Source organism: Sesamum indicum, linkage group LG12, assembly GCF_026168435.1.
Source record: "Sesamum indicum cultivar Baizhima isolate 11 linkage group LG12, ASM2616843v1, whole genome shotgun sequence".
Taxonomy (NCBI): Eukaryota; Viridiplantae; Streptophyta; class Magnoliopsida; order Lamiales; family Pedaliaceae; genus Sesamum; species Sesamum indicum.
The window spans coordinates 7,830,834-7,857,788 of record NC_142668.1 but is presented as its reverse complement, the minus strand read 5'-3'; the positions used below and the strand labels follow the sequence as shown (position 1 = coordinate 7,857,788).

At 30.5% G+C, this 26,955-nt stretch overlaps 3 protein-coding genes across 5 annotated transcripts; 1 reads left to right on the top strand and 2 right to left on the bottom strand.

The window, feature by feature from the left end:
- Nucleotides 1-4,350: 4,350 nt before the first annotated feature.
- Nucleotides 4,351-10,784, top strand: LOC105178565 (wax ester synthase/diacylglycerol acyltransferase 5). Its single transcript, XM_011102059.3, has 5 exons — nucleotides 4,351-4,616; nucleotides 5,126-5,692; nucleotides 7,602-7,955; nucleotides 8,794-8,931; nucleotides 10,159-10,784. The coding sequence occupies exons 1-5, from the start codon at nucleotides 4,419-4,421 to the stop codon at nucleotides 10,318-10,320; spliced, it is 1,419 nt and encodes a 472-aa protein (XP_011100361.1). The 5' UTR covers nucleotides 4,351-4,418; the 3' UTR covers nucleotides 10,321-10,784.
- A 911-nt stretch (nucleotides 10,785-11,695) lies between these two features.
- LOC105178626 (transcription factor bHLH162) lies at nucleotides 11,696-17,173 on the bottom strand. 2 transcript variants are annotated; one of them, XM_020699367.2, is made up of 3 exons: nucleotides 16,717-17,173; nucleotides 12,962-13,291; nucleotides 11,696-12,030 (listed from the first exon to the last, which is right to left on the bottom strand). In XM_020699367.2, exons 1-3 carry the CDS (start codon nucleotides 16,876-16,878, stop codon nucleotides 11,857-11,859), a joined length of 666 nt encoding a protein of 221 aa, XP_020555026.1. In that variant the 5' UTR covers nucleotides 16,879-17,173; the 3' UTR covers nucleotides 11,696-11,856. The 2 variants fall into 2 exon arrangements, with proteins under 2 accessions (XP_020555026.1, XP_011100438.1); XM_011102136.3 differs by having other exon boundaries at nucleotides 12,962-13,294; nucleotides 16,717-17,136.
- Nucleotides 17,174-17,795: 622 nt separating this feature from the next.
- Nucleotides 17,796-26,216, bottom strand: LOC105178566 (Major facilitator superfamily protein). Of its 2 annotated transcripts, none has more exons than XM_088876629.1 (5): nucleotides 26,042-26,216; nucleotides 25,831-25,942; nucleotides 25,493-25,721; nucleotides 19,761-20,302; nucleotides 17,796-18,880 (listed from the first exon to the last, which is right to left on the bottom strand). In XM_088876629.1, exons 2-5 carry the CDS (start codon nucleotides 25,854-25,856, stop codon nucleotides 17,986-17,988), a joined length of 1,692 nt encoding a protein of 563 aa, XP_088732755.1. In that variant the 5' UTR covers nucleotides 25,857-25,942; nucleotides 26,042-26,216; the 3' UTR covers nucleotides 17,796-17,985. The 2 variants fall into 2 exon arrangements, with proteins under 2 accessions (XP_088732755.1, XP_011100362.1); XM_011102060.3 differs by having other exon boundaries at nucleotides 25,493-25,710.
- Nucleotides 26,217-26,955: the final 739 nt, after the last annotated feature.

The window sequence follows — 26,955 nt, the reverse complement described above, 5'->3', positions numbered from 1 at the left end:
TACATGATTAAATTATCAAAATTAATTTCAACAACACCAAAATTACCATAGCCTTATACTTATTGAACTAACATTTTAATTTTTTCTAGATTTAAATATCAATTTGGGTCATTATCTTTTTTTTATATATGAATTTTTACTTGTCTATATTATACTTTATTGTCAAATACAATAAAAAAAAATCAAGTTAATTTGTTAAAAGTTGATTTTATATATAAAAAAAAAAAACTAACTAATTGTTATATGATTATTGTAACCAAACTCATTACTTTTCCAAAACAAGATAAAAGGATACCAAATTAAAATATGAAGGATACGATTGAATTGGATTTTTAATTCAAAATAATTTTAATCGAAGCAATTTAATTAGAATATACCTATTTTTATGAGATATAATTTTAATATTTTTTTATCATAAATTAAAAATATTAACTTTTTAAAATAAGCATAAACCATATAAGTTTAACTTAGTACAAACTTTTAGAGAAACTTTTATAGATTTAGATTAACAATTAATTAAAAACTTATCATTTTACTAAAATAGTAATGGGATAGCATTGCAAAATATTAAGATTATTCATTGGACAATATTAAATATTAGTAAATGCATATGTAAGCCTAGAAACATTAGAGTACATCTACCTCACACTTTAAGGAGGTTTATATGTTATTATATAGGGAAAATTGTAATTTTAGTCCTCTAATTTAAGAGGGTGTTATTTTTAATCTTGTACAAATTGATTTTAATAATTTACTCCTGTAATTCTATAATTTTGGCGATTTTAGTCCTTAATTAGACGAAAATTGCAATTTATTTGCAAATTTATGTCCTGTAAATAAATTCATGCAGGATTAAAAATGTTAACTCTCCCAAGTTATAGGACTAAAACTATCAATACCTCTTAAGTTACAGGACTAAAATTATAATTTAATTGGATCGTATGCAAGTCACATGCAATTTTCTTGCCAATTAGGATGAAACTTACCAAAATTTCAAAGTTATAGGACTAAATTACAAAAATCAACTCATGCATGACCAAAAATTCCATCCTCCATCCTTATTGGGAGGGATTATTTTTAAAATGCAGATAAAAAAAATAAAAATTTGAAGTGATTTGAAAAATTTTAGAAAAGTAAGTGACACCGCGGTGTCACAATTTATATTTAAAAAAAAAAATTCTATGTCACCACGGTTAACCACCATGGTGACATTGTTTTTTAAAAAAAAAGATTTTTAAATGTGTCACCGCGGTTCGAAACAGCGGTGATAATTTTTTTTTAAAAAAAATTATTTTGTTTCACGATGAATTGCTGCCAACTTCTCATTAAAATTTCAGCACCATCAAGGCGAGTTGTCAACCATCAAATATACTGTTTGACTCCCCTTGATGAGACGAAAATTTCCCCACAAACAATTTCAAGTTTTATCAATCGTAAATAATGGATTTTAGCACGACTACCGCACCTTTTGGCCGTCGATTTGCCGCCACCGGAGCGACCCACGATCACTGGACTCGCCTCAACCTAACGGTTCTAACGAGACCAACCTAGTCCAATTTTATTAAGTATTTGTTGAGATATAAAAATTTGAAGATTTTTCCGCCGAAAATTTGCGCTGAAGCTGTTTGCTGCCAGTTCTCCATCGTTAGGACGAATCACAGATTAAGACCATAGCTGTTCGAATCCTGTCATCCAGACTATTCCAACAAGACCAGTCTTGCTCAATTTCATCAAGTATTTGTTTGTTCAATTAAAATACATATGTTTTAAAATAGTTATAATTTTATTAAATTCTATTTAATTAATTAATAATACTATTTATAATTAATTAATCATACTCTTTATAATAAATAATTAATTAATAATTAATAATACTATTTAGACCAGTTTTGCTCAATTTCATCAAGTATTTGTTGAGAATTGAAAATTTGGAGATTTTTCCACAAAAAATTTGCTGAAACTGTTTGCCAAATTCATTTTTTTTTGTTTGCTCAATTAAAATACATATATTTTAAAATATTTATAATTTTATTAAATTCTATTTAATTAATTATAAACAGTATTGTTAATTAATTATAAATAGTATTATAAATAGTATTATTAATTAATTATTTAATATAAATAGTATTATTAATTAATTATAAATAGTATTATTTATTAATTAAATAGAATTTAATAAAATTATAACTATTTTAAAAATATGTATTTTAATTGAACAAACAAATACTTGATGAAATTGATCAAGACTGGTCTTGTTAGAATCGTCTGGACGACATGATTCAAAAGGCTATGGTTTTAATCTATGAATCATCCTGACGGTGGAGAAATGGCAGCAAACAGCTTCAATGCGAATTTTCAGCGGAAAAATCTTCAAATTTTCATATCTCAACAAATACTTAATAAAATTAAACTAGGTTGGTCTCATTAGAACCGTTAGGTCGAGGCAAGTCCAGTGGTGGTGGTTCGTGATTGTGGATCGCTCCAATGGCGGCAAATCGACGGCCGAAAGGTGCGCTGGTCGTGCTAAAAATCTATTATTTACGATTGATAAAACTTGAAATTATTTGTGGGGAAATGTTCGTCTCATCAAGGGGAGTCGAACGGTATATTTGATGGTTGAGAACTCACTATGATGGTGCTGAAATTTTAATGAAAAGTTGCAGCAATTCGTCGTGAACAAAATAATTTTTTTTAAAAAAAAATTGTCACCGCGGTGACACATTAAAAAATCTTTTTTTTTAAAAAAAAATATCACCGCGGTGGTTAACCACGATGACATAGAATATTTTTTTAAAATATAAATTGTGACACCGCGGTGATTTTCTATAATTTTTCAAATCACTTCAAATTTTTAATTTTTTTTTATCTGTATTTTTAAAATAATTCCCCCTCCTTATTGCCTTGGGATTGTAGTTCAATTGGTCAGAGCACCGTCCTATTAAGGCGGAAGCTGCAGGTTCGAGCCTCGCCAGTCCCGGATCCAATATCCAATAAATACATCAATTCATTTTTCCCATTCTATGAACTAGTAAAGGGTGTCGGAGGGCATACTTTCATTCCCAAAGCAAAAAAGAGTTTTTATTTCTTTTTTCTTTCTTATATAGAACTAAAATTATATTTTTTCCTATAATATATTGGCAAAATTATAATTAGAATTCCGAGTTCAATGATTATAAAATTAAGACAATTCGACACATTCAGTTCTTTATTTCACAAAATTTTTAAAATTATTTCAAAATTAAGAAAACTCGACACATTTAATCCCATATCCAAATTCTCATAAAACTTAGACAGCAAAGACAGGCAATACATGTGTTCTGTAGCTTGGTTGTTTATGCAACTAATGAATATCAATTCAAGAATATAATTGAAATTTAATTTACTTTTTATATTGAGATTAACAAACTGTTGGTAGCATCAACAGTTAGGCATGTTTGTTCGATAATAATAAATGAAATAATTATTAAATTTAATTTTTCAAGCTCCAAAAATCTAGGTAGTGTTAGATTAAATCTGGGGGGAAGGGCGCAGTAATCCTAAATTATAAGGGCATGCTAGGGAGCTATCAGCTGCACGAAGCCTATTGGTTTACGTGGTGTGAAGAAAGCCACATTACTACACCATCAATCATCCATATGTTAATTTGTAGGGATACTTACGCTGCCTGAATTTAGTTTAATTATACATAAATCTCTTATAATTTGAAAAATTATATTTGGCACTTTTAAAATTTGTTTCTGACTAACAAATAAGTCGTTACGTAAATCAGAATTCAGCGAATTTGAAGATATTAATAAAAATACAGGATAAGAAATCTTTTTTACCTCCGATTGAGTTATTACTGATTTATTGCAGGTCAAATAATTTTTTTTATGATCAAAATACCCTTATACATTTTACTGCATGTGTCGAAGTAAATCTTCATCGTTATGATGGTCTTTTAGTCACAAAAAATTGGTTTGACGTGCAATAAGTCAATTGAAGGCATATATTAATTTTCATTTAGTTTTTTTGTTGATATCAACAAATTCAGTAAATTTTGAATAATAAATAAACCTATTTATTAAATAAAAATAAATTTTAAATATATTAAATGTAATTTTTTAAATTACATGAAGTGAGTATACGTCTGTACCTACGAAGAAAAGTGTATATATTTATATATATATATATATATACTACTTTTGTTAGGAGGTAGCCCATCCCCACTCTTTGCTACAATTATCCACCATACACGTTTTGTCTGCAGCACAATTTATTTAATTATACAACTCTATACCTAATGCTACCGACTCCATTGACTCTCTCTCTCTCTCTCTCTCTCTGTATCAACATATATATATATGTATGTATATATAGATGAAGTAAAGAGCAGCAGGTAAGTAAGAAGAGTGAAGTGAAGAGCAACACAGAGATATATGCATGTGATGGAGTTTGAGGTGCAGGAGGAAGTGTTGGAGCCTATGAGCCCCAGCGCACAGTACCTCAAGAGCTCTGTCTTGTCCCTCACAATTCTTGGAGTTTTGGAATCGGAAGATCCTATTGATGACTCCATGACCATCCCCCTCCTCAAAGACGTGTTTTTGCCCATAAATCCACGTTTCTCCTCTATCATGGTTAGTAACTATTAATTGTATACATGATCACCCTACTTGTCACCGTAGACAACATTGCTCATTATGCATGAAACTCTTAGAAGAAAGTGATCAAAGATCTTCTGTTCCATTGATTCTGCTCAGCCCTACTTTTTAATTTGATTTTCCATCAAAGTGTGATAGGAAATAGAGAAAAAGATTGACTATCACTACAAAAAATAAATAAATAAATTGAGTTTTTGTTGTAATATAAATGATCACGGTTTAAATAAACATAGTAAATTAATACTATTCACTACGGTTAAATAATATTGAAGCAAAAACTCAAATTTTTACCATTGGTTTTGGCTATACTTGCTGAAACAATGGTCGGCCGTTACGAAGTCGTGATTGATTTGTATTTATCACAATTTTCTTTTTTTGACTATATTGATTAACCGTAGGCAAAAAATTATATTTTTTAATTAGTGTAAAATATATGCAATACTTCTTGTCATTGGGCAAAGATCACTCTCAACGTAAATTCACAGGTTACAGGGAAGAAAGGAGTGAAGAAATGGAAAAAAGTTGAAGTAAATCTGCAAGAGCACGTAAACATCCCGACTTTTCCCAGTGGCATGTCGACAGACTACTACGACGAATGCTTCACCGACTACCTCACCAAGCTAGGAATGGAACAGCTCCCGCAAAACAGGCCTCTCTGGGAAATTCACATACTCAAATACCCTACGAAAAACGCAGCTGGGAATCTCATCTTCAAGCTTCACCATTCGCTAGGCGATGGCTACTCCTTGATGGGCGCCCTCTTGTCCTGCCTGCAACGACTCGACAACCCGTTGATGCCGCTGACGTTCCCTTCTCGACAGTCGAAAGATGGAGGCAATCACACCTTGCTTGGACGCGTTCCCAGGTTCTTCACGGGGCTGCTGCACACGGCCTGTGACTTCGGGTGGAGCCTCTTGAAGAGCAGTTTGATCAAAGACGATAAGTCGCCGATACGGTCGGGCGAAGACGGAGTGGAGTTCCGCCCAATTGTTACGACGACTACTGCCTTCTCCATTGATCAAATCAGGGAAATAAAGAGCAGGCTTAAAGTGGTAATCTTCTATATATTGTTGTTGCTACTGTTATTCAAAGGGGATTACCTTATTTGATCTGGCCAATGAGCAAATTAACGCTTATAAAAAAATAACAGCAATTTATTTTTTTGTAATTTTCAAAATGAAGCAATTTAACTTCATATTTAAGAAGTTAAATTGCTTCATTTTGAGAAATACAGAAGCATAAATTGCTGCATTTTTTGAAATACAAAGAGGTAAATTGTTATTTTTTTTTTCACAATATGATAATTTACTTATTTTGCATTATTACAAAGAAGTTGCTTCCATTTTTTTCTTATTTAAGGTATGATATACTCTAATTCATAACGCAAAATGAAATAAAATTGATCATACATCAGTTACACAATTATAAAATTAATGAGTAAAATTTATTTTGGTATATGAATTTTGGAATTATTATCGAATTGATACATGAATTTTTGTGAATGATCAATTAATACTCGAGTTTTTTTCATAAATATCAAATTGATACATGAGTTTTTGCAAATGCTTGAATTGATACGTGAGTTTCTCCATATTTGTCAAATAGATACCTATGTCTATCTTAAAATATTTTATAAAGACAAATATATCCTTTAATATAAAAATAGTTTCTCTCTCTCTCTCATTTGAATCAAAATTAGTCCTAAGTATTTATTTATTTAGCATGGTACATTCTATGATAAATAAATAATATGATTTAATTATAATAATAAAAGTATTAGTAAATAGTAATATATGAATATTTTGTCCTTTACTGGCACAAAAAATTAAAAATACACTTGACGGTAGCCGCTAATTTTTACCTTAAACTAATAAATGTACATATATCATACATTTGATAATATGTACGTGTCGTGTGTATTTTTGCAGTGATGTTGATAGATTCTTTGATACGATAAAACCTAGAAATAATTAGGTGAAATATCAATGTCAAAGCTAGATTAACAAGGATCTCTAATTGTTTCTTTTATTAAATTAAAATGTTGGTACGTATGATATAGATTAAGGTGGATCTGTAATTAAAACTTCTTAATTTTGCATTAAATGAGGTGCACATGACACATTCCGACCACGTTTTGCAATTTTTGATGAATTCTATTATTCATGAGCAAAAATTTTAAATTGTAGAATTTAATCCGCAAATTGAATTCCAACATGACGAAAATTACTGCTTCGTATAATTTTCCCTACAATATATATTTTTACGAATAAACTGCAGAAATTGGTAGAAACTGACTATATAGATTTTGTTTTATTAAATCAACTTATTTTAAACAGCTATAAAGCATAAGTTGTAAAACATAAACACTGTCGTAGTGTTTGGATTTGTGGTTTGAGTGTTTTGTTTTGTGTTTTGGAGATAGAGAGAGAAAAATAGAGATAAATAAGTATGTGTTGAAAATAGATGATATGTTTGGATTTGTGTTTTGAGATAATTTAAAATATTTTAAAATAAGTGGTGTAGGTTTAATGTTGGGATTTGGGAGAAAAAAAATCATTGTTCATTGTCAAATCATATCTTTTTTATATATAAATATTGTATATCTAATGTTGTATTTTTTGAAAACAAAAATCACTATTTATTGTCAAATTATGTCTCTTTTATATTATATATATATAAGTGTATATATATATTATATGTTGAAAGTTGAAAAATAAAAAAACACACAGATAAAGTGTAAAAATACAAAAATAAATATTAAGTGTATTTTATCTTATCTTGGGAAATACGAAAACACAAAACCAAACACAACCGTTATTTTCGACTCATTTTCAACAATAAATTAATAAACCTTTAAAATAAACATTTGCGAACAACCCTTGTAATATCAGTGCGTCTAAATTAAGATTTTCGTATCTATTAATCTTTTAATTACATTTTTTTTTTTTTTTGCATTCGCAGACTGTTAATGATGTGATTACGGGTATAATTATATATGGCACCCGTTTATACATGCAAAAGAGGAGTGAAGAATCGGGGAAGGCAAACTCCACAGCATTAGTGTTGCTCAACACAAGGGCCATAGGCGGCTACAAATCAGTGGATGAGATGACCAAACCTGATTCAGAAATGCCGTGGGGGAATCGCTTTGCGTTCTTGCAAGTTCCAGTCCCCAAATTGGGTGCCGCCGAGCAGGAAAATCCACTCAAATTTGTCAAGACCGCACGCCGAATGATCAAGAGGCAGAGAAACTCTGCCACAGTTTATCTCACTGGTCAACTTCTTAACGTCGTGCGAAAAATAAGGGGCCCGGAGGTATGCACCTCCATCCCTATTTTGAAAAATTGTTAGTTTGAATCAGATTTAATCGAATCAAATCAATTACACGGTAAGTGTGATATATTCATTGATCACTTTTTCTGAACTATACACCAATCACATGGCAAGTGTATATTGCACTTGCCATACAATGATTCGGATTGGACCAAGCCGAGTCATGGCTAGAATTTCACCTTTTTTTATATCTGTACTATCTAGTGTCGTGGCACGTCATTCTTGCTTGTATATAGTAAATATTTTTTTATGCTTGAAAATATAATATAAATGAGAATAAGATATATAAATAAACACATTACACTTAAAAACAATAAATTAAAAAAAAAACAATTAAGGGTATTATCGACACAGTAAAAATATTGATTTTTTTTTTAAAATAGTATATATATATATATAAGAAATCACTTTTGACTCATAAATAGCGGTTTGTGACATCACAACACCAAATTTTTGAATACCAATTATACCTTTAAATATTTGTATCAATAAAATTACCTTATTATGTCAAATGGTCAACATCATCATTTGACTATCAATATACTATTCTCCCCTTTAATCATATGATCTATTTTTTATCATTTCTTGGTTTTTATTTGTAATCATATGATCTTGTAACTATAATAATTTTTATAATTTAAATAATGACAATATTTATAATATTGTCACTTAGAGTAATCGGTACCATTTTTTTTTTTCATAAAATTATCATTATAAACAACTAATGGTACAAATGATACAAATAATTTACTGTATTATAATTATTATCATTAATATATAATTAAATTAATTAATTTTGGAGTGCATGCTGACGTGACAGACAACAGCGAGATACATCCATGGAACATTGAAGAATACAAGCATGGCAATTTCGAATTTGATAGGGCCCGTGGAACAAATGGCGTTGGCTAATCAACCTATCAAAGGATTGTACTTTGTCGTGGCCGGAGCCCCCCAGGTACATTCAAACGAAATTTTAAGGCTAGTTTGCTTTGGATTTACATATATATATAGGTGTCGTTCAATTATTCAGAGTGGCAAATAATATTCTGGAATTAAATATTTTGTCGATACAAAACGTAGTATATACATTCAAACGAAATTGGCTAGTTTGCTTTGGATTTATATATATATAGGTCTCGTTAAATTATTTAGAGTGACAAATAATACTCCGAAATTAAGTTTTTTGCCGATACAAAACGTAGTATGTACATTCAAACGAAATTTTTTAATGCTAGTTTGCTTTGAATTTATATATATATATAGGTCTCGTTAAATTATTTAGAGTGGCAAATAATACTCCGAAATTAAATTTTTTGCCGATACAAAACGTAGTATGTTCATTCAAACGAAACTTTAAGGCTAGTTTGCTTTGAATTTACACACATATATATATAGGTGTCGTTGAATTATTTAGGGCAAATAATACCCCAAAATTAAATTTTTTTGCCGATACAAGACTTGCTAATGTGTATAAACTTAAGGATTTTTAAATTGGAAAAAAGAAGCTGATTTGGCATGTTCTAAAAACAACTTGCCACGTAAGGAGCTGATATGGAAAAAAATGAAGGTAAATTCTGAATTTTAATATATAAAATAATATCTTTTTTACAAGTTATAATTATCTATAAATTACAATTTTTTTTTATAGTTTTATGTATTTTATCTTTTTTGTTGTGTAAGTAGAATTAGTTATTATAGGCACTCAGAAATGCCGTGCCATGGCAGCTAATATAAAATATAGATCCAAAATTTGATTTTGTGTCGACAAAGGAAAGACAAAAAAAAAGCAAATATATCCAATCAGTAAAAGAGCTTCACAGAAATAAATATTTTCCCCTTTTTATCCATATCATTGCTTATGTGGAAAGAAAAAATAAAAAAAAAAAAACTCTTATTTGGCTATTGATTTTAACTATAATTCTATATAAGCTAAAACCCCCGAAAAAAAACCCTAAATTTTATTTACATAATCAATCTCCGGCCACTTTTAAAACCTCGGTTGCTGCAATCCTATAATTGCCAAAAATAAAAAAAAAATTAATTGATGGGTACTATTTGTCACACTTTTTTATAGGGTTTTTGTTTTGCCACTCCTTAATGTACGGACAGCAAATACAGTTAAGCCCATTTAATATTGATAACGATTTCTAACATGTTTGATGTATCCTTGGGAATTTTGCAGAGCCTATCAGTAACCTTGATAAGCTATGTAAGAAAGTTGAGAATTGCAATGACAATGGAGAAAGGTTTCATCGATCCAAATACCTTCAAGTCATGTATCGAGTATGCATTTGAGGCTATCTCCAAAGCAGCGCTCGCATCTCCTACACCCTCAAAATCCTAGTATTCTTTACCCTCATTCCATGCATGCAATATATTTACGTTGCAAATTATTTTTCTGTGTTATTCGAAATGTTGGTATAAGTCTTTATGAGAAATAAAATTATCATGTTATTGTTTGTATTTTTTAAAAATGAGCAAATCATCGCCTCACAAGGGAGGCAGTGTGTTCGTTTTCAGAAAACATAGATGGTAAAAAAAAATTAGTTTTTCACATAAACTTATGTGAACATTTTAAATAATACAGGAAGGTAATTTGCAGTTTACCCATATATTTACGTCTATTTATGTCTATTGTTTGCGTTTATACATTGATTCGTCCTAATAATTATTGCTCAAATTTTCTTGATTGTAACTTTTTTTTTTTTTTGGTTGTTAAAGCCGCTAGTGTCGAGGCCGGGGTTTGTAATATTCCTTAATTGTAATATGGATGGTGAAGTATAAATGAAATGTTTCTTTAGTTATTTATTTTTCAAGTAAATTATATTGACGCCACTAGCCGTAATTATAGAAACAATCCATATCCTTTGTCAATACACTTTATGTTCAACAATGAAATTTTACACATGCTTCTTGGTGCATTGACTATCACCTCCTCAGAAGGTGTATCTGTAATTTTACAAAAGATAGAGAATTTGTATAATTAGACCTATATTTAGAAAATGCCGACGTAATTTACCTTTAGGAATAATTACATTTACCTATTGTGTTTTTAAACATATCACCAATGTCTTTTGAAAAATTACAAATATACTTACCAGAAACGTCGATAATATTTAAACAAGCCACCCCTGCTTTTTTTAAAAAATTACACATTCACCTCCAAAAGAGTTAAAAATATTACACAAACTATCCATACTTTTTAGCTGTTAGAGATGATTTTTGTAAATGTTACACAATAATATTACACATGGGTTTGTCATACTTGTTTTATCTTGTCAGCATGTATTTTCTTGTTTCAAATCAATTAAAATTGTTTCAAATGACAAGACTCGCTTTGATTATTTTATAATTTCACCTATTCAATCAATTTGGTCATCTGTCACATCAAAAATACATATACCTATATTCAACATTCTCACACCTATATACCTATATTTGAAAACAATTAATCCAAACATATTCTCAATTTTCGCACAAAAATCAACAAAGCATTTCTACACATTTTCAATTGTTGGAAACTGAAAATAAAAATGAAAACACAACCAAACGGGAGGAAGTTTTAGTAATAGGTTCCTCACTGGTTTCACTCACATAGGTTCCTCAAGAAAGGTTGTTGATACCACTTTCTTGACGAAAAAGAATAATATAACACTCAAATTTTCGGAAAACAAAATACGACAAGTTTTCATTTTACTACTAGTCTATTTATACCGATGAGTTCAAAAATATAACTATCACAAATTCACAAAAATCTCAACTAACTGATCAAATTCAGATAAAAAATTAAAAAAATCTGATGAAATTTTGATTAACAAACTAATCTTGTACCAATAAACTTTTTAGGAAATATAACGTAATGTTTATCAAAAGTAATCCTTTACTCCTGTAAGAGTTGAGGGATTTCGAAACCCCAGATATCATCAGATTCAATTTCGTAGTCCCACAAATTCAATTGGGATACCATTACTTCACTGGTGGAAGCTCCACACACCAATTCCTTCAGCTTTCTTGATATTGTTTGACCTCCAAAGCTCAATTTAGATTTCCCAACCTACAAATTATAGACAAATAAAACCCATAATTAGTCAGACACCATATATACATCCTCAAATCAAGACTATACGAATAATGGAATAAGAAAATTTGTTTATAATGAACAAATTCTTGGAAATTAAGAAAAGGAGAATGTATACGCCATCAGTATTAATTATTGGAGAAAATTTTATTTTGATAATATTAATTGTAAAGTTGGTATTATGCTTTTTTCAAAATAGCATAATTGGTATCATATAAACGACGTTGTTTGCAAAATTAATACTTTCGTTAATTTTTCAACAACGGCGTCATGTGCAAAGAACATGGTTGTTAAGACTGAGCTTTTGGAGCTCAAATGCCACATGAAATGCATGTGGTGAAGGTAGGTTGACGGAAGTGAAAAATTTGCAAATGGTGTCGTTTATATGGTATCAGTTTTGCTATACGGAAAGGCATGAATCAATTTTACAACACTCCCTACAATATTTATGTAGGTATGCGTCTCAAATTGGTTGTACACTAGAAATTTGAACGGTTTATAAGCCCGATCGCCTCTACTATCTAGCGAAGCGTCTTTTTAGGACTTAACCGTTAGGTCCATATGAAGTCAGAGCGGACAATATCTCGTGCAATAGAGCACTAATCGAGTGGCAAGCCACATCATTAGGTGTCTTCTAGGGAAGGAGGCCATGAGCCCATTCCAAACCCCTCGTTTGGATGGCTGACGATGTAGGCAAACACCCCACTTTGATTGCAAATGAGGAGCTTGAGCAGCTTATAATCCCTAAGGCCTCCTCCCCCTATCAAAGCACCTTTCAAAATAAAATCGTGAGACTCATATAAACCAACACGGATTAATACCTCAAACAATGAGTCACCAATCGAATTGCAAGTTACCGATATCAAAACAATGTTTTGAGTAATCTATGGTAGTCCTTAGAAATGACCTTGTCTTGGAGAATTTGGACAGCTGAGTTGCCATCCCTGGAAAAACTGGCACTTGCTACTTCAACTCCATGCTGATGAACGAATCTAATAATGTCACGAAACGTAGAATCATTGAGCCCATTTGCAATAATGACATCAAGATTTGGTCCCATATCATGAACTTCAACAAGGGTTGGGCTCTTGCTGGTGGTCTGATTTTTGCATGCATCACATCTGTTTCTTGCAAATAAGGACTCCTTCTTTTGCCTCATTTCTTCCACCCTCATTTTCATGCTTTGGATGTATTCCACAGCTTCATCTATTTGGTAAGGCAGTGGTAACCCTTTCAGCTGCTGCATTCATATTGTTATTATTATGAGTTGTCTTATTTGATAATTGCAAAACGATCGCTTTATTTAAAAGTTTAAATTATAATAAAAAAAACTCATTTAATATTAATATTTTAATACTAGTATGCATGTATTCATGTATCAATAAGATTTAAAGAAGTTGTCGGATGTCACATATTAAAAATTTATATTGACAATTTTAATATTATCACTAATTATATATATTTCGTGATAAGGATGTTTATTTTGTCATAGTAATGAATTTCAAGATTTTCATAATAATAATTTATTTTTTAAAAACTATCATTAGCAAGAATTAGTGATAAAAAAATATGCACAAAGTTATCACCTAAATATAATTAATGACACATGTATAATGACGACCTAAGACGACAAGTAATAGTTGTCAATATATTATATTGTCACTAAGTTGTCACTATAGATATATAACTAATTGTATTTAGTGATAATTTTTACACATAATTTTTTGTCATAATAATTATATAGTAAAGAGATAAAAATTATTATTTTTTAATATATATTTTTAGTGATGATTTTAAAATTATTAATTGATATTTTGTCAATAATATCATATTTTATTGTAGTGTGTTACACCGAAGCATAAATTACATAGCCTGTCCATCAAAGTAATTAATCCAAAGTTTAGATATGAACATACCTAAGCTGCGATCTGAATAATTGTGAAAAGGACAAAATTCTTTTTTAGTCCCATTAAAAAAAGTTATTTTTATTTGATATCATAATTGTTGTAAATATCATTTTTGGTATCATAAAATATAAAAATACGTATTTTTGGTCCCAAGTTAACAATAGAGGCCATGTGCCTCGCACGTGGTCGTTACCTCTTTCAAAGATCCTGTTTAATGATATAAAAAGAAACAAAAAAAAATGCTTTTTTGATACCATTAAAAACAAAAAAAAAAAATTTGGCCACAAACTATAAGATATTTTTTAATTTTTTCTAAAAAAAATTAGGAAATTTTTATTTTAATATATAATAAATAATTCTAGAATTATAATTTTTTTTATTTCAGATAATTTTTAGGATCTATTTTACTATTTTTAACTTTAAATTATTATTTGGTCTAAAAATATATTAATATTTGATCACAAACTATAAAAAATAAAATTTATTTTTTGAAAAGTATTCGATGAATTACTTTTTATTAAATAATAAATTATTTTTTAGATTAAAATTATTAACATTTGAGATAGAAATGTAACAAAAAAAGTAAGAAATAAAATTTATTAAATAGTAAAATTTTTCGTTCCATAATTTAGGATCTTGTCATTTTTGGTCCAATTGGTTACAAAATTCTTACTTTTGGTCTCGTAAATTATAAGAAGTAGCACATTTAGTCCTATAACACCTTTCTTCTAGTATTTTAATAGAAAATATCACGTGTTAGCCCGTAGGAGGTTAACACTTTCGATCTTATTGGTTGCAAGATCATCACTTTTGGCCTATAATTCTAAAAAAGTAGCACATGGTCTTTTCCGTTAAATATCTACAAAATATGTGCAATGGAACCGTAAGTGCTATTTTAAAAAAATTATGGGACCAAAATTGAAAATTACGTAATCAATAAAATCAAAAATAAAAAATTCTTAAATTATAAGACGAAAAATGCTACTCACCCACAAATTTATTTGATAATAATTATGTTATATTTAATATATGTTTCCAATAAATAGTTAGAATAGAACAAAAAGAGGGTCCAAAAATGCCTTATCCCTCAACCAGAGCAATCAGGGATGACCAATCACCGTTAGATTGACCCACATCGAGATAAGAGCAGGGCCTCACGTACAGGGTTCAGAAAATAGGTAAACAAATATGTACTGTAAATTTTTTTTCACACTTTAATATTACAAATTGATATTAATTAAACTAAGATGTATTTGACTTTTAAAATTTAAATAATATAATTAAATTAAATTTTTATTTAAAATAAGATGATACTTCAAACAAGCAAAAGTTTATAATATTAAAAATGAGAATTATTTAATATTAATATTCTGACAAGCTCAAGAATAATACACATAAAAATATTTGTATTATAAATGATTCATGACGGCATTTGAAACTCTGGCACCATATAAACGATTATATCATCTGAAAATTTAAGATTTTAAAAAGAGAAAAATCATCTAATATTAATATGTTAATAGATATCAGTACGCATTAATGCAACATCATTATGTAAAATAAGAACGGGATAACGAGATTTTTCACCATAAATGTTAAGAACAGTAAAAAAATATATATATTTTATGTCCTATAAATTAGTCTTTTTGCTATTTTGATCTCATTGTTTTTGAACTTATCACATTACATCTCATAATTTAAAAAAAATATATATATGTTTAGTCTCAAATCTTAAATCTATTAAAATTATGATGAAAATAGTAAGTGCACGGCTAGAGCTCCCCTAAATCCCGAGAGAGATTAAGGGTATTTCTATTATAAATTTAACGAAATTAAAATTTGGGACAAAAATTGTAAATTTTTTAAAATTATGGGATTTGATGACACTAGAAGAATTATAATAATTAATTACGATTAATTGTCATGGTTAATGACAAATAGTTATTGACCACGACCAAGCAACAATTATTGGCCGTAGTTTTTGCAAGTGCGGCTAAAATATTTGCTATGACTTTTAGCCGTGGCAGATAATTTTTTCATGATGAAAAAATTACATAGTGTTTGGATTTGTAGTTGGAGTGTTTTGTTTTGTGTTTTAGAGATAGAGACAGAAAAATAGAGATAAATAAGTGTGTGTTGAAAATAGATTATATATTTAGATTTGTGTTTTGTAATTTAAAATATTTTAAAATAAGTGATTTATGTTTGATGTTGGGATTTGGGAGACAAAACTCACTGTCCATTATAAAAATATATCTTTTTATATATCTTTTATATATAAATATGTATATATATAAATATTGTATGTTTAACATTTTATTTTTTGAAGACAAAAATTAATGTTTATTACCAAATCATGTATTTTTTATATTATACATATATAAGTGTATATATATATATATATTATATATAGAAAGTTGAAAAATAAAAAACACACAGATAAAGTGTAAAAACACAAAAACAAACATTGAGTGTTTTTTACTTTGTCTTGGAAAAAGCAAAAACGTAAAACCAAACAAAGCCTTAGTTTTTTAATATCGATTTTATTTAACCGTTGTTACTAATAATCATTTACCATGATTTTTGGCCATAGCCACTGATATTAGCACTAATAGTAAATTCTTTTTCTAGTGTGAACTTAAACATAATGTACCAAAATCGTAAAAGAAACTATTTTATGGGACTAAAATGCAATTTTTTCAAACACAGTGTATCTCTTGTTAGAGGAAGAGAAAGGGATGGGATGGGAGGATACCTTGGAGGTGTGGTTTGGAAGGAGGGAAATGAGGTTGGAGCAGAGACCCTTCATCCGATTTCTCCTATTCTTCTCTATGACTTTCCTTTCAATTCTTGGAGCTGTCAGCTTCCCAAGCGCTGAAGTAGATGAGCTGCTGCACCACCCTGCAGGCTTTCCCATTTAAGCTTGCTTCTTGCAGCTGGAAAAATCAGTGGTTATATAAGTACTGTAATATATCAGACATACACGAATGTACGAGGTTGCTTTGTTTCGATGTATATATATATATATATATGTATGTATACATGTAATGTTGGCAAAGTAGGTTAAGGGTGTAAGTGATTAATTGTTGAAAGTCAAAAGTGGGTCTTTTTCACTTGGTGTGATGTATCTTTTATTGGTAAGCCGACGGGTGGGAATGCGACATGGGGATGATTTCAGGCCACATTACGACGCAAGTTACTGCGTACGCAGGTGTTGCGATGTTAGGGTGAATATAGGCGGAAGCTTCTTTGCCAATAATTGGAGCGAGCCTCCGGTGAATTTAGGAGGAAACTTCTGTGATTCAAACTGGGACGGGATGGGATGGGTCCAAAATTAAGATGGGAATAGGCAATGTTCGTATTCGGACTGGACAGGTCGGTTCGATTGGGATCGGACTTATGATGAGTCCAAGTATAGGCATAAAAAAACTGAAATGGACAAACCTTGGAAGAATTGGTCAAAATCGGCTAAAATGTGGATGGCCACCGATGTGAAATGAATATTTTTGACGTTACTTAAGTTGTTTCTAACTTCATCTAAAAGCGCTCTTAGTCGTTTTAAAAGTATAAGTTAATATTTCTAAATATTTTAAAAGTTTTTTTTTAAAATTAGAAGGTGAAAAATATTTTTCTAATGTTTTGTAGATACAAGGACGGCGTTCGTTTCCCATATATAATTCTTTAACTTGACAATAAAACAACAAACATTTTCTATTATTTCGTGTCAGCATTGAGATTTATGACATGTTAATGTAATACAATTGAAGCCATTTAATGTTTCTACACTTGAACTAGCCAAGAGTTTTTCAAGTACACACGTTGACCAGAAAAATCTGTAAACTAATAAACTTGAAACATTTTATCAACAATGGCTTCTTCATAGTGTATACATATCAGAATAAACAATATATATGCTGTTGAAGTGATACTCTGTATATGTGTTTTCTTTTAAAAAGCAATGAATAGAAAACCAACATAACAATCCTTTTTGTGTTGAGTATGACTGATTATATGAGTTTGGAGACTAAGGTTCTTCTGTTGCAATGGCAACTTTTACCTTGTCTGCATCATCACTCATGTCCTGATTCTGCTGCTTCAACCCTTCCTCTCCACCATTCTCAGGAACAACATAGTTCTGCACCTTGTACTGATGCCTCGTGGCGAAGCCAAGGAACACAAAGAAGTTGAGTACTCCAAGAACCGCAAGCATCCAGTAGAAATTCTCCAACTTCCCTTTGTTCAAATTGCTCATCAGCCACCTCCCATTTGTCGCCTTATCGACCAATGAGACGAGCAAACTGCTGACGAAGTACCCCATCGACAACGTGCACAGAAACAGCCCCGTGCTCATGGACTTCATCCTCTCGGGTGCCTCACGGATAAAGAACTCGAGCTGCCCCACGTATGCAAACGCTTCCCCCGCCCCAACGAGGAAAAACTGAGGCACCAACCAAAACGCTGCGATTTTGACATTTTCATGGACGAAATGCTCTCTACGTCTCTTCTCCACAAGGGCTGCAGCCACCATACCGATGATGGAGAACGCCAGCCCTACACCGACTCGTTGCAGGCTGGTTATGCCCTGGACTGTGTGGGTGATCTTTCGTGCAACGGGCACGAGGATACGTTCGTTGAGGGACGTGAAGAGGAGGATGGTGATGAAGAGGAAGAATGAGAAAGAGCCTGCTGGGATTTCGAAGCTGCCGACTTTGCGGTTCATGAAGGTGGCTTGCTCTATGGTGAATGTGTTCATCTGAGAGTACACTGTCCAAAACAGTATGCAGGTGGACCATATTGGGAGCAGCATTAGGACCATCTTCACTTCCTCAACTTGAGTGACTGTTGAGACCACCGCGGCGTTGTCTTTGGTCCCGTTGGCGATGCCGTTGTCGTCTAAGATTGCTGCCTTGTCTAGACACCTACAAGGGAGCAACTAGCGAAAGGAGAGTAAAATTCTGCTACAAAATAGCAGTTCAAATCCTCCATTTCAAGTTGATATTACATTTTATATTTAACTCTACATATATACTAATCTTTTTAAATATACAGATAAAGTAGATATTATATATATTTCAAAAGTTTAAGCTGTCAAGGTAAATATGCAACCGAGATGTTAAAAAGCAAGCATCCATTTGTTTTTTAATACAAGTCAAATGGGCTTATAATCACTACCATTTTTCAACTATAATAAACTAATATGAAAACAATAGGTAAGCTCCTTCACAACAAAAATCGATGAGATTCGCAACAAAAAGAGATGGAGTGATAATTTTAATATCATCACTAATTTTACGTATTAAGTAATAAAAAATTTATTCATCATAATAATAAATTTTTTAATTTATTAAATACTGATGATTATTTTGTAAATGTTGTCAGTTAGCAAGAATTAGTGACAAAGAGGTCGTGTATATACGGAAAATTTTTACTCGGACCAAGTTTGGCCGAACCAAAAAGTGTGAATGGTCACTTTTTCTGAACTGTACACTAATCACATGATAAATATATTGCACTTGCCATATGATTGGTTCAGGCTCGATTAAGCCGAATTTGAGCTAGAATTTTCATGTGTATACAGTTGTCATCAATATAAATGAATCACTAAGAGAGTGTATCCTTTGCAAGAGATTTAGAAAAACGCATTTCAACATAAAATTGTAAAAAAAAAATAGATTTAAGATGGTTGGAATGTCCGTTTTTGTTTCTAAAACTATTTAAAAAAGCATTTATTATTGAGGTTTTCTTGCCCATTAGTGTTTAACCCGGACGCAGCTTGCAATGAGATTTCATGCCATTTACCTCAGTTTTCCTGTATGAGGAAGCGTCGCACTGTAGTACTCATTCAACATTGTTGGCAGAGGGGGATAAGAAAGGCTTCTCTTGTTCCAAGCCGAATACAAGACTCTCCATATCACAGTCAAGGGACTTCCCTGAGGCCTTCTGAACCGATACAACCTCGTCCCGCACACCAGTATCATCACTGCAATGATCATGGTGCCGGCAGATATCCCATACCCCCAGCCTCTCCCCACATTGTCTTGTATGTACACCAAAACCGTGACGGCGAATAACGACCCCAGGCTGATACAGAAGTAGAATCTGTTGAAGAAGTATATCATTGCCTTCTCCTCCTTAGGATTGGACGTGTCGAATTGGTCAGACCCGAAGCCGGAGACGTTGGACTTGATGCCGCCTCCTCCTACCGCTATGGTGTAGAGAGCAGCGTAGAGCATGGCGAGTTGTCGGCCGCTGGCCTCCATGCACTGCTGCTTCCTTGAGTTCTGGCAAGGAGGTGGCCTCATGCTAGGAATGGTCGTGGCTAGTGTCAACAATGTTACTCCCTGCAGGTTTGATCCCGTTGATATGTTAATATTGTCTATTTTAGCTTCAAAGCATGTATCATCCCAAATTATTTGGTATCGTTGATAATATCTGATGCTATTCGATACTATTGTTGATATAAAGATATTATCGCTTGAATCAAATAATATCATTGATAATATCAGATTTTTATCGAATAATTATGATGTGATCATTGAAACTATTATATAAAAAAATATAGAATTTTCATACAATTAATTGAGCAACTTCCAACATCTTGTAGCTGGAATAATTGAGCAACTTATAGCTGAAGTTGGAATAGTTCCAGTGCCCATAGCTCAGCCTGTTGCAGAAGCCATTGAATGGTTTAACATTATTTCTGGCCTAATCTAGCTAGTCGAGTCCCATTTTTTATTAATACTAATGTCATACGAAATAATCTTGCTTAAACTATAAACAATTACGTAGTAGCATTTTTGTGTATATATGTTATTCTTATGTATTAATTTTTTAAATGCTTATATAATTACTTTTATCAATGATAAAAATTTTAGTTTGTAGCATTATGTAGTAATTTTTGGCACTTGTACTTTTTCTATAAAATTACTAATTTTTGGGAATTATTTTAGTATTGTATATTATTTTATTTCGTATTACGTAGTATTCCAATACACCACTATCGATGTAAAACAGTATCTGCGATATTATTGTCGATACCGCGACTTGAACCATGCCATGGTGATGAGGATCTTTAATTTTACTTAGAAATTATTACACAATAATATCACATCAACACATACATAGTAGGCATTCTACTTTTAATGCTTTATACGTAAATCTCCTTTATCTGAAAATTATATTTAGTGCTCCTGATGTTGATTTTTGTTCAACATATAGATTCGTCCATTAGTAAAACTCAGAGAATTTGTTGATTTTAATAAAAAAATAATTAAAAACTCAAATTTATTCATGATGGACTTGTTACAGACTGGTGCAGGTCATATAATTATTTTTCTGACAAACTACCCTTATACATCTTACATGCAATGCATATGAGGTACATTTTCACTCTTATAAGGGTAGTTTCGCCAGAATCTTTTTATTTGACATGCAATAAATCTATAATAAGTGAATTTGGGGTAAATATAATTTTTCATATACTTTTTTGTCGATGGATAAATCTATTTATTGGATTGAAACAAATGTTACGAGTACTAAGTGTAATTTTTTAAACTACAAGATTTACCTATAATTAAACAAATTTCAAGATAGATCAGTATAATTATCCATTCATATAATTATTTAAAGTGATAATTACATTTACTTTCTTTTAGTTTAAACATACAAAAAAAGTTCTCAATTTTAGGAAATTATATTCAAACCTAGTGTAATCATATGTTATTTTATAGATTCAATTTGGAAAATTGAGAGGTCAAAGGAATATATAATATTAAATATAATTGTACCAGAGCAAAATAGCTATTTTGTAAAATTGAGGAGCTTTATGTAATATCCCTAATCTCAAGGGGTGGTTTTGTAATTATTTATTAAATTTTGGTTCCTTCATACTTTTGTACAGCCTCTTACGTGAGCAAAATATGAAAATTAAAAACTTTGACTCTGTCTAATATATACTATCATAAAAGAAAAGAAAAGAAAAAAGTGCAATTTTAATCTTGTAATTTAGAGTCGGAAATTTTAGTCCTGTTGAAATAAAATTTCACAATCTGGTCCTATAGTTACATAATTTGAAATTTTACCAATTTCGCCGAAATCCCTAATTTAATTTAAATATGTGCAAGTCACATACAATTTTTCACTAAAATGACGAGAAAAGTCCTCAAATCATGGATTTTTATAAATTATCGGACTGAATTGTAAGAATTAATTCAAGTAGGACCAATAATGCCACATTTCCTAAGTTACAGAACTAAAATTATATTATTTTCCTAAAAAAAAAAGTCAAAAAACACCATGAGTTGCAAACTTGCATTCTTTATTTGAAAGATGACTCAGTATATATATGCTTTGGTTCTTGTTTTCATATTTCAGTGATAAATAGAGGTCTGATTACACACAAGACAGAGAGTCTGTAGCTCTTCTTACAGGAATCCAGTTGCAAAAAGTAGACACAGTCATTCTACAGCTTTTAGTAAAGTGTGGCAAAAATAACATTTTTAATTCCATAAATCAGGCTCGTCTCACTTATTGTCCCATTTATTACGAGATTAATATTTTTAGTCCTGTAACTTACAAAAATTAACAGTTTTGGTCCTCATCCACTTTTTTATCTACAATTTAATGGTGTAGCCCACTACCTAGCATGTGATCATTAAGTATTTTTGGCCGAAAAAAAACTGGTATATTTTCCAGCTTGGGACCATTTTCGGAGAAAAATAAAACTACATTTGAGGCGAAAAAAAATATATCTTAAAGAAAATTAGGGCAATAAACATAACAGTTTCTCTCTTCTCTCATAAAAGTTGAAACATATCCTTCCCATATTTCTATAAGTTGGAGCAAAGTAAAAGCAACACAAAGAATAAGATGAAAAAGTGCATGACAACCAAAAGTACTATTTTTCGTAAGTTATGGGACTAAAAGTGCTAATCCCATAATGAATGTGATCAAAAGTAATATGGGCCTAATTTGTGGGACTAAAAATGATATTTGCCCCTGAAGTGTCCATTAGATGGTTGCGTGCAGTCCTATTCCATATTTGTGGGACAAAAAATCACTTCTAAAATAAATTTAATTGATGAAAGACTATTTTGTCCCTATGTGTTAAATAAGAGACTATCTTTTTGCTTATTATATCATTTGTTGTTTGACACAATTAATTATTTTTCCACAAAAAATTGTAAATTTTATTTTGATTAATATTTCATATTTATATATTTAGAAAATTATAAAAATATATTTAATTTAAAATACTCCCACATTAAGTAATATAATTATTGATTCATACACAATATTAAACTTACATGATTGCAAAAGATAGTTAATTTATTAATTAATCAAATAATAATATATGAACGAAATAATGTAGTTAGATGATATGACACATAAAATATAAAAAATTTGAAATATTAAATATGTGAAAGTTTAACTTTAATTATTGTTAAAATTTAAATTATTTGAAAACTTCAATATCAACTTTAAATATCAAATTTTAAAAATAAATTAAAACCTGTAAAGTTGAAATAAGATTATTATAGTAAGGGTAAAGTAGTAACAGATTAAATTGGATTTATTTACAAAAAAGCCAAAACAGATAAAAGCATCCCTAGGTACTTCTAACTTTTGACCTAAAAGCACTTTTCTTAGTCGTTTCAAAAGTAGAAGTTAGTATCCCAAACAATTCAAAAGTGCTTTTCTAAAATTAGAAGTAGAAAAACATTTTTTTGTTATTCGTTCGCGAGCACTCCCTATATATACTATATATTAGATCAACTGAGTACTCTTTTTTATGTCTCATTTTTTTTATTTAATTTTTCAACATTTAATTTATTTTTTTATTTATTCATCTAACTTGTCACTGTCAATATTTTTTATAGTTATCTTTTTTAATTTTTAATTTTAAACATCTTTTTGTTATCATTTTCTTATAAATTTAATATGAACTTATTAGTGTATATAACTAGACTTGTCAAAAACCCTACCCAAGTCGAGACCCAGAAAGGACCTAAACAAATTAATGCAGACCCATATCCTACCCAATATATTTTACCTCACTCAAGACCTATGGGTCTCTAAACCCAACCTGATCCGGACTCGATTTTATTTATTTATTTATTTAGTTTCAACTCATTTTTTTCTGCAAATCATATTAATTATTTTTTTATTTTTTATTTTTACCATAATTTTTAGGGGTATTCATTCGGTTAACCAAATTGAACCAATCGATTAAACAAAAATTTTGGCGTACCCAAAATCGAACCAAATTGATTAGTTCGGTTTGGTTATTACTAAATATTTTTTCGGTTCAGTTCAGTTAATAACCAAATTACCGAATTCATAAAAAATGCTAACTAATTAATTTAATAGTTTTTAATTTTTATATTTTAAATTTAAATAAGTAGATATAATTATATTATTATAGTATAATACGTATTTATAAAATATAAATACAATTTATATATATTAATATATTTCATAAAACTATATTTTTTAGTTTCGGATATTCAATTAGTACGATTAACGGACCTAATCAAACTGTACCCATAATTTTTTGGTTCAATTTTTGGTACAAATCGAAGAAAATCATTTGATTCGTATTTTTAACACCCCTAATAATTTACTAATAAATTTAGAATTATTAAGACCAATTTATAAATAACTCTTTTTTATACAATTTTTTAAATAATATACCATTTATTATACTGTTTACAAAATAATCTTATGAAAGTATTACACGATAAATAATATTATGATGTCTTAAAAGTTTTAGATTTGTTCACTTGAAGTTAGATAGATTGATAAATAATAGCTCAATTGAATAACAAAGAAAATAAATATATTTTTTGAGCCCAAATTAGGTACATAGACCAATGGGTTTGATGGGTAGAGACCCAAACCAAACTCAATCTATATTTTTTTAATGTGCCTGGGTTTGCATGTTAGAGTTAATCTATGAGTTTGGGTAGGGCCGTATACTCATTGACACCCCTATATATAACTTACGAAATAATAAATATTTTATAAATACTTTGTTTTAAATAGTATTACAGAATTATGTACAAATTACAAGTAGTATTAATACACAAGGAGGAGAAATGACACTTTTCTCCTCTTAATTTAGGGTTTTTCTACTTTTGATCACATTGGTTACATGATTATCATTTGATCCCGTAACTTCTAAAAAGTAATACTTTTGTCCCATGTCACATTTTTATTATATATTTTAACAAAAAATAGTACGTGGTTGTTAGAGCCTTTACACTTTTGGTTCATACGTTGCAAGGTTCTCACTTTTTGTTCCATAAGTTAAAAGTAGTATTTTTGGTCTCATACACTTAATAACCACATGACTTTTTACGTTAAACATCTAATAGAAATGTGTCGTAAGACCAAAATTACTACTTATTTAAAATTACGAAATCAAAAGTGAGAATCCTATTATCAATAGGATGAAAATTGAAAATACCTTAACTTATGAAATGGAAAATACTATTTCTCCCCACATAAGGACTAAGAGTTGAGAATTTTACCAAAGCAGCTATAGAGGCTGAAATCGCAACGGTGAGATAACGGCCAAGTTTAGCATCAGCAAGGAAGCCGCCAAGAAGGCCTAGGAGGTTAAGAGTTCCCATGAAGTTTGTGACGATGTTTGCAGATTTGGCAGACGAAAGATGCAAGTCTCCCACCAAATACGTCACCATATTCATCGATATGCCCATCACGCAGATCCTCTCCGACAGCTCCGTTCCTGGACAGAGTCTAGAGCTATATATAAATCCATGTTTGGATGTTGTACGCTATTTCCGGACGGTTTTGGCAACGACAACAACAACAACAACATTTGAGATGCATGGTAATACTTGATTACCTAAGATAAGCCCCGCCGCCAGCCATCCGCCGGTTCTTGACTTGTCGACCGGCTTTCCACGAAAATCCACCATAATCCCACCATCTTTTTCACCATGCTCATCTACCAAAACCTGTGAGTTTCAAAAAAAACCACATACATTAATTACCATCACAAATATGTATATATATATCACGTGTATATATGAACTTAGATTCATGTACAGTATTACCATTGCCAAGAATGGTGGGGAGAGAGAGAGAAAGAGAGAGAGAGAGAGATAGTAGTCTTGATGGGCAGAAAGAATGCACAAGTTGGCTTAAAATTGAGTGATTGATGAAACTTAACAAAAACGAGGGATGCCCATAACAATGACTGCCCTCCACAAGTTTTCTAGCAGCAAAGGAAGCAGTTGCATTTTATGTACTTTTTGGAAGCATATACACTACTGCATGTGGTGGGAATGCACACAACTAAGGACAATGACATATCAGACATGGTTCTTATCTCTACGTTCAACTTTTGTGGGAGAAATTCTTGGGGAAAAGTATTATTTTAGTCCACTAAGTATGTCTAATTTTAATTTTAGTTCGATAACTATATTCATTTTAATTTAGATCCAGTAACTTACGAAATTGTTTACTTTTAATTAGTCCTCTGGTAGATTTTCGGATAATTTTACCCCTATGAGTGCATATGGACTAAAACTGCCTTTCAAAAGTTACATAGGGGTAAAATTGTTCGAAAATCTACCAGAGGACTAAAAGTAAGCAATTTCGTAAGTTACTGGACCTAAACAAAAATGGACATAGTTATTGGACTAAAATAAAAATTAGGCATACTTAGCGGACTAAAATAATAATACTTTTCCCAAATTCTTGGGGCCATTTTCTCATAATTTCACAAATTATACAGCTACATATATATACATATATGTATAAACACACACACACACACTACTCAATATTAGGTTTTAGAACAAGGACTTGTTGTCCTTAATTACTTTTTCATGCCCTTTTGTGATGTTAGAGAAAACAATAATTGGATATATTGTCCAAAAGTTCAAGATGTCTATATATACCACCATTCTCTTACCAAATCTGGGAGAACTGGTAAAAGAAAATTGAGATATTTTCAAGAGGGTGA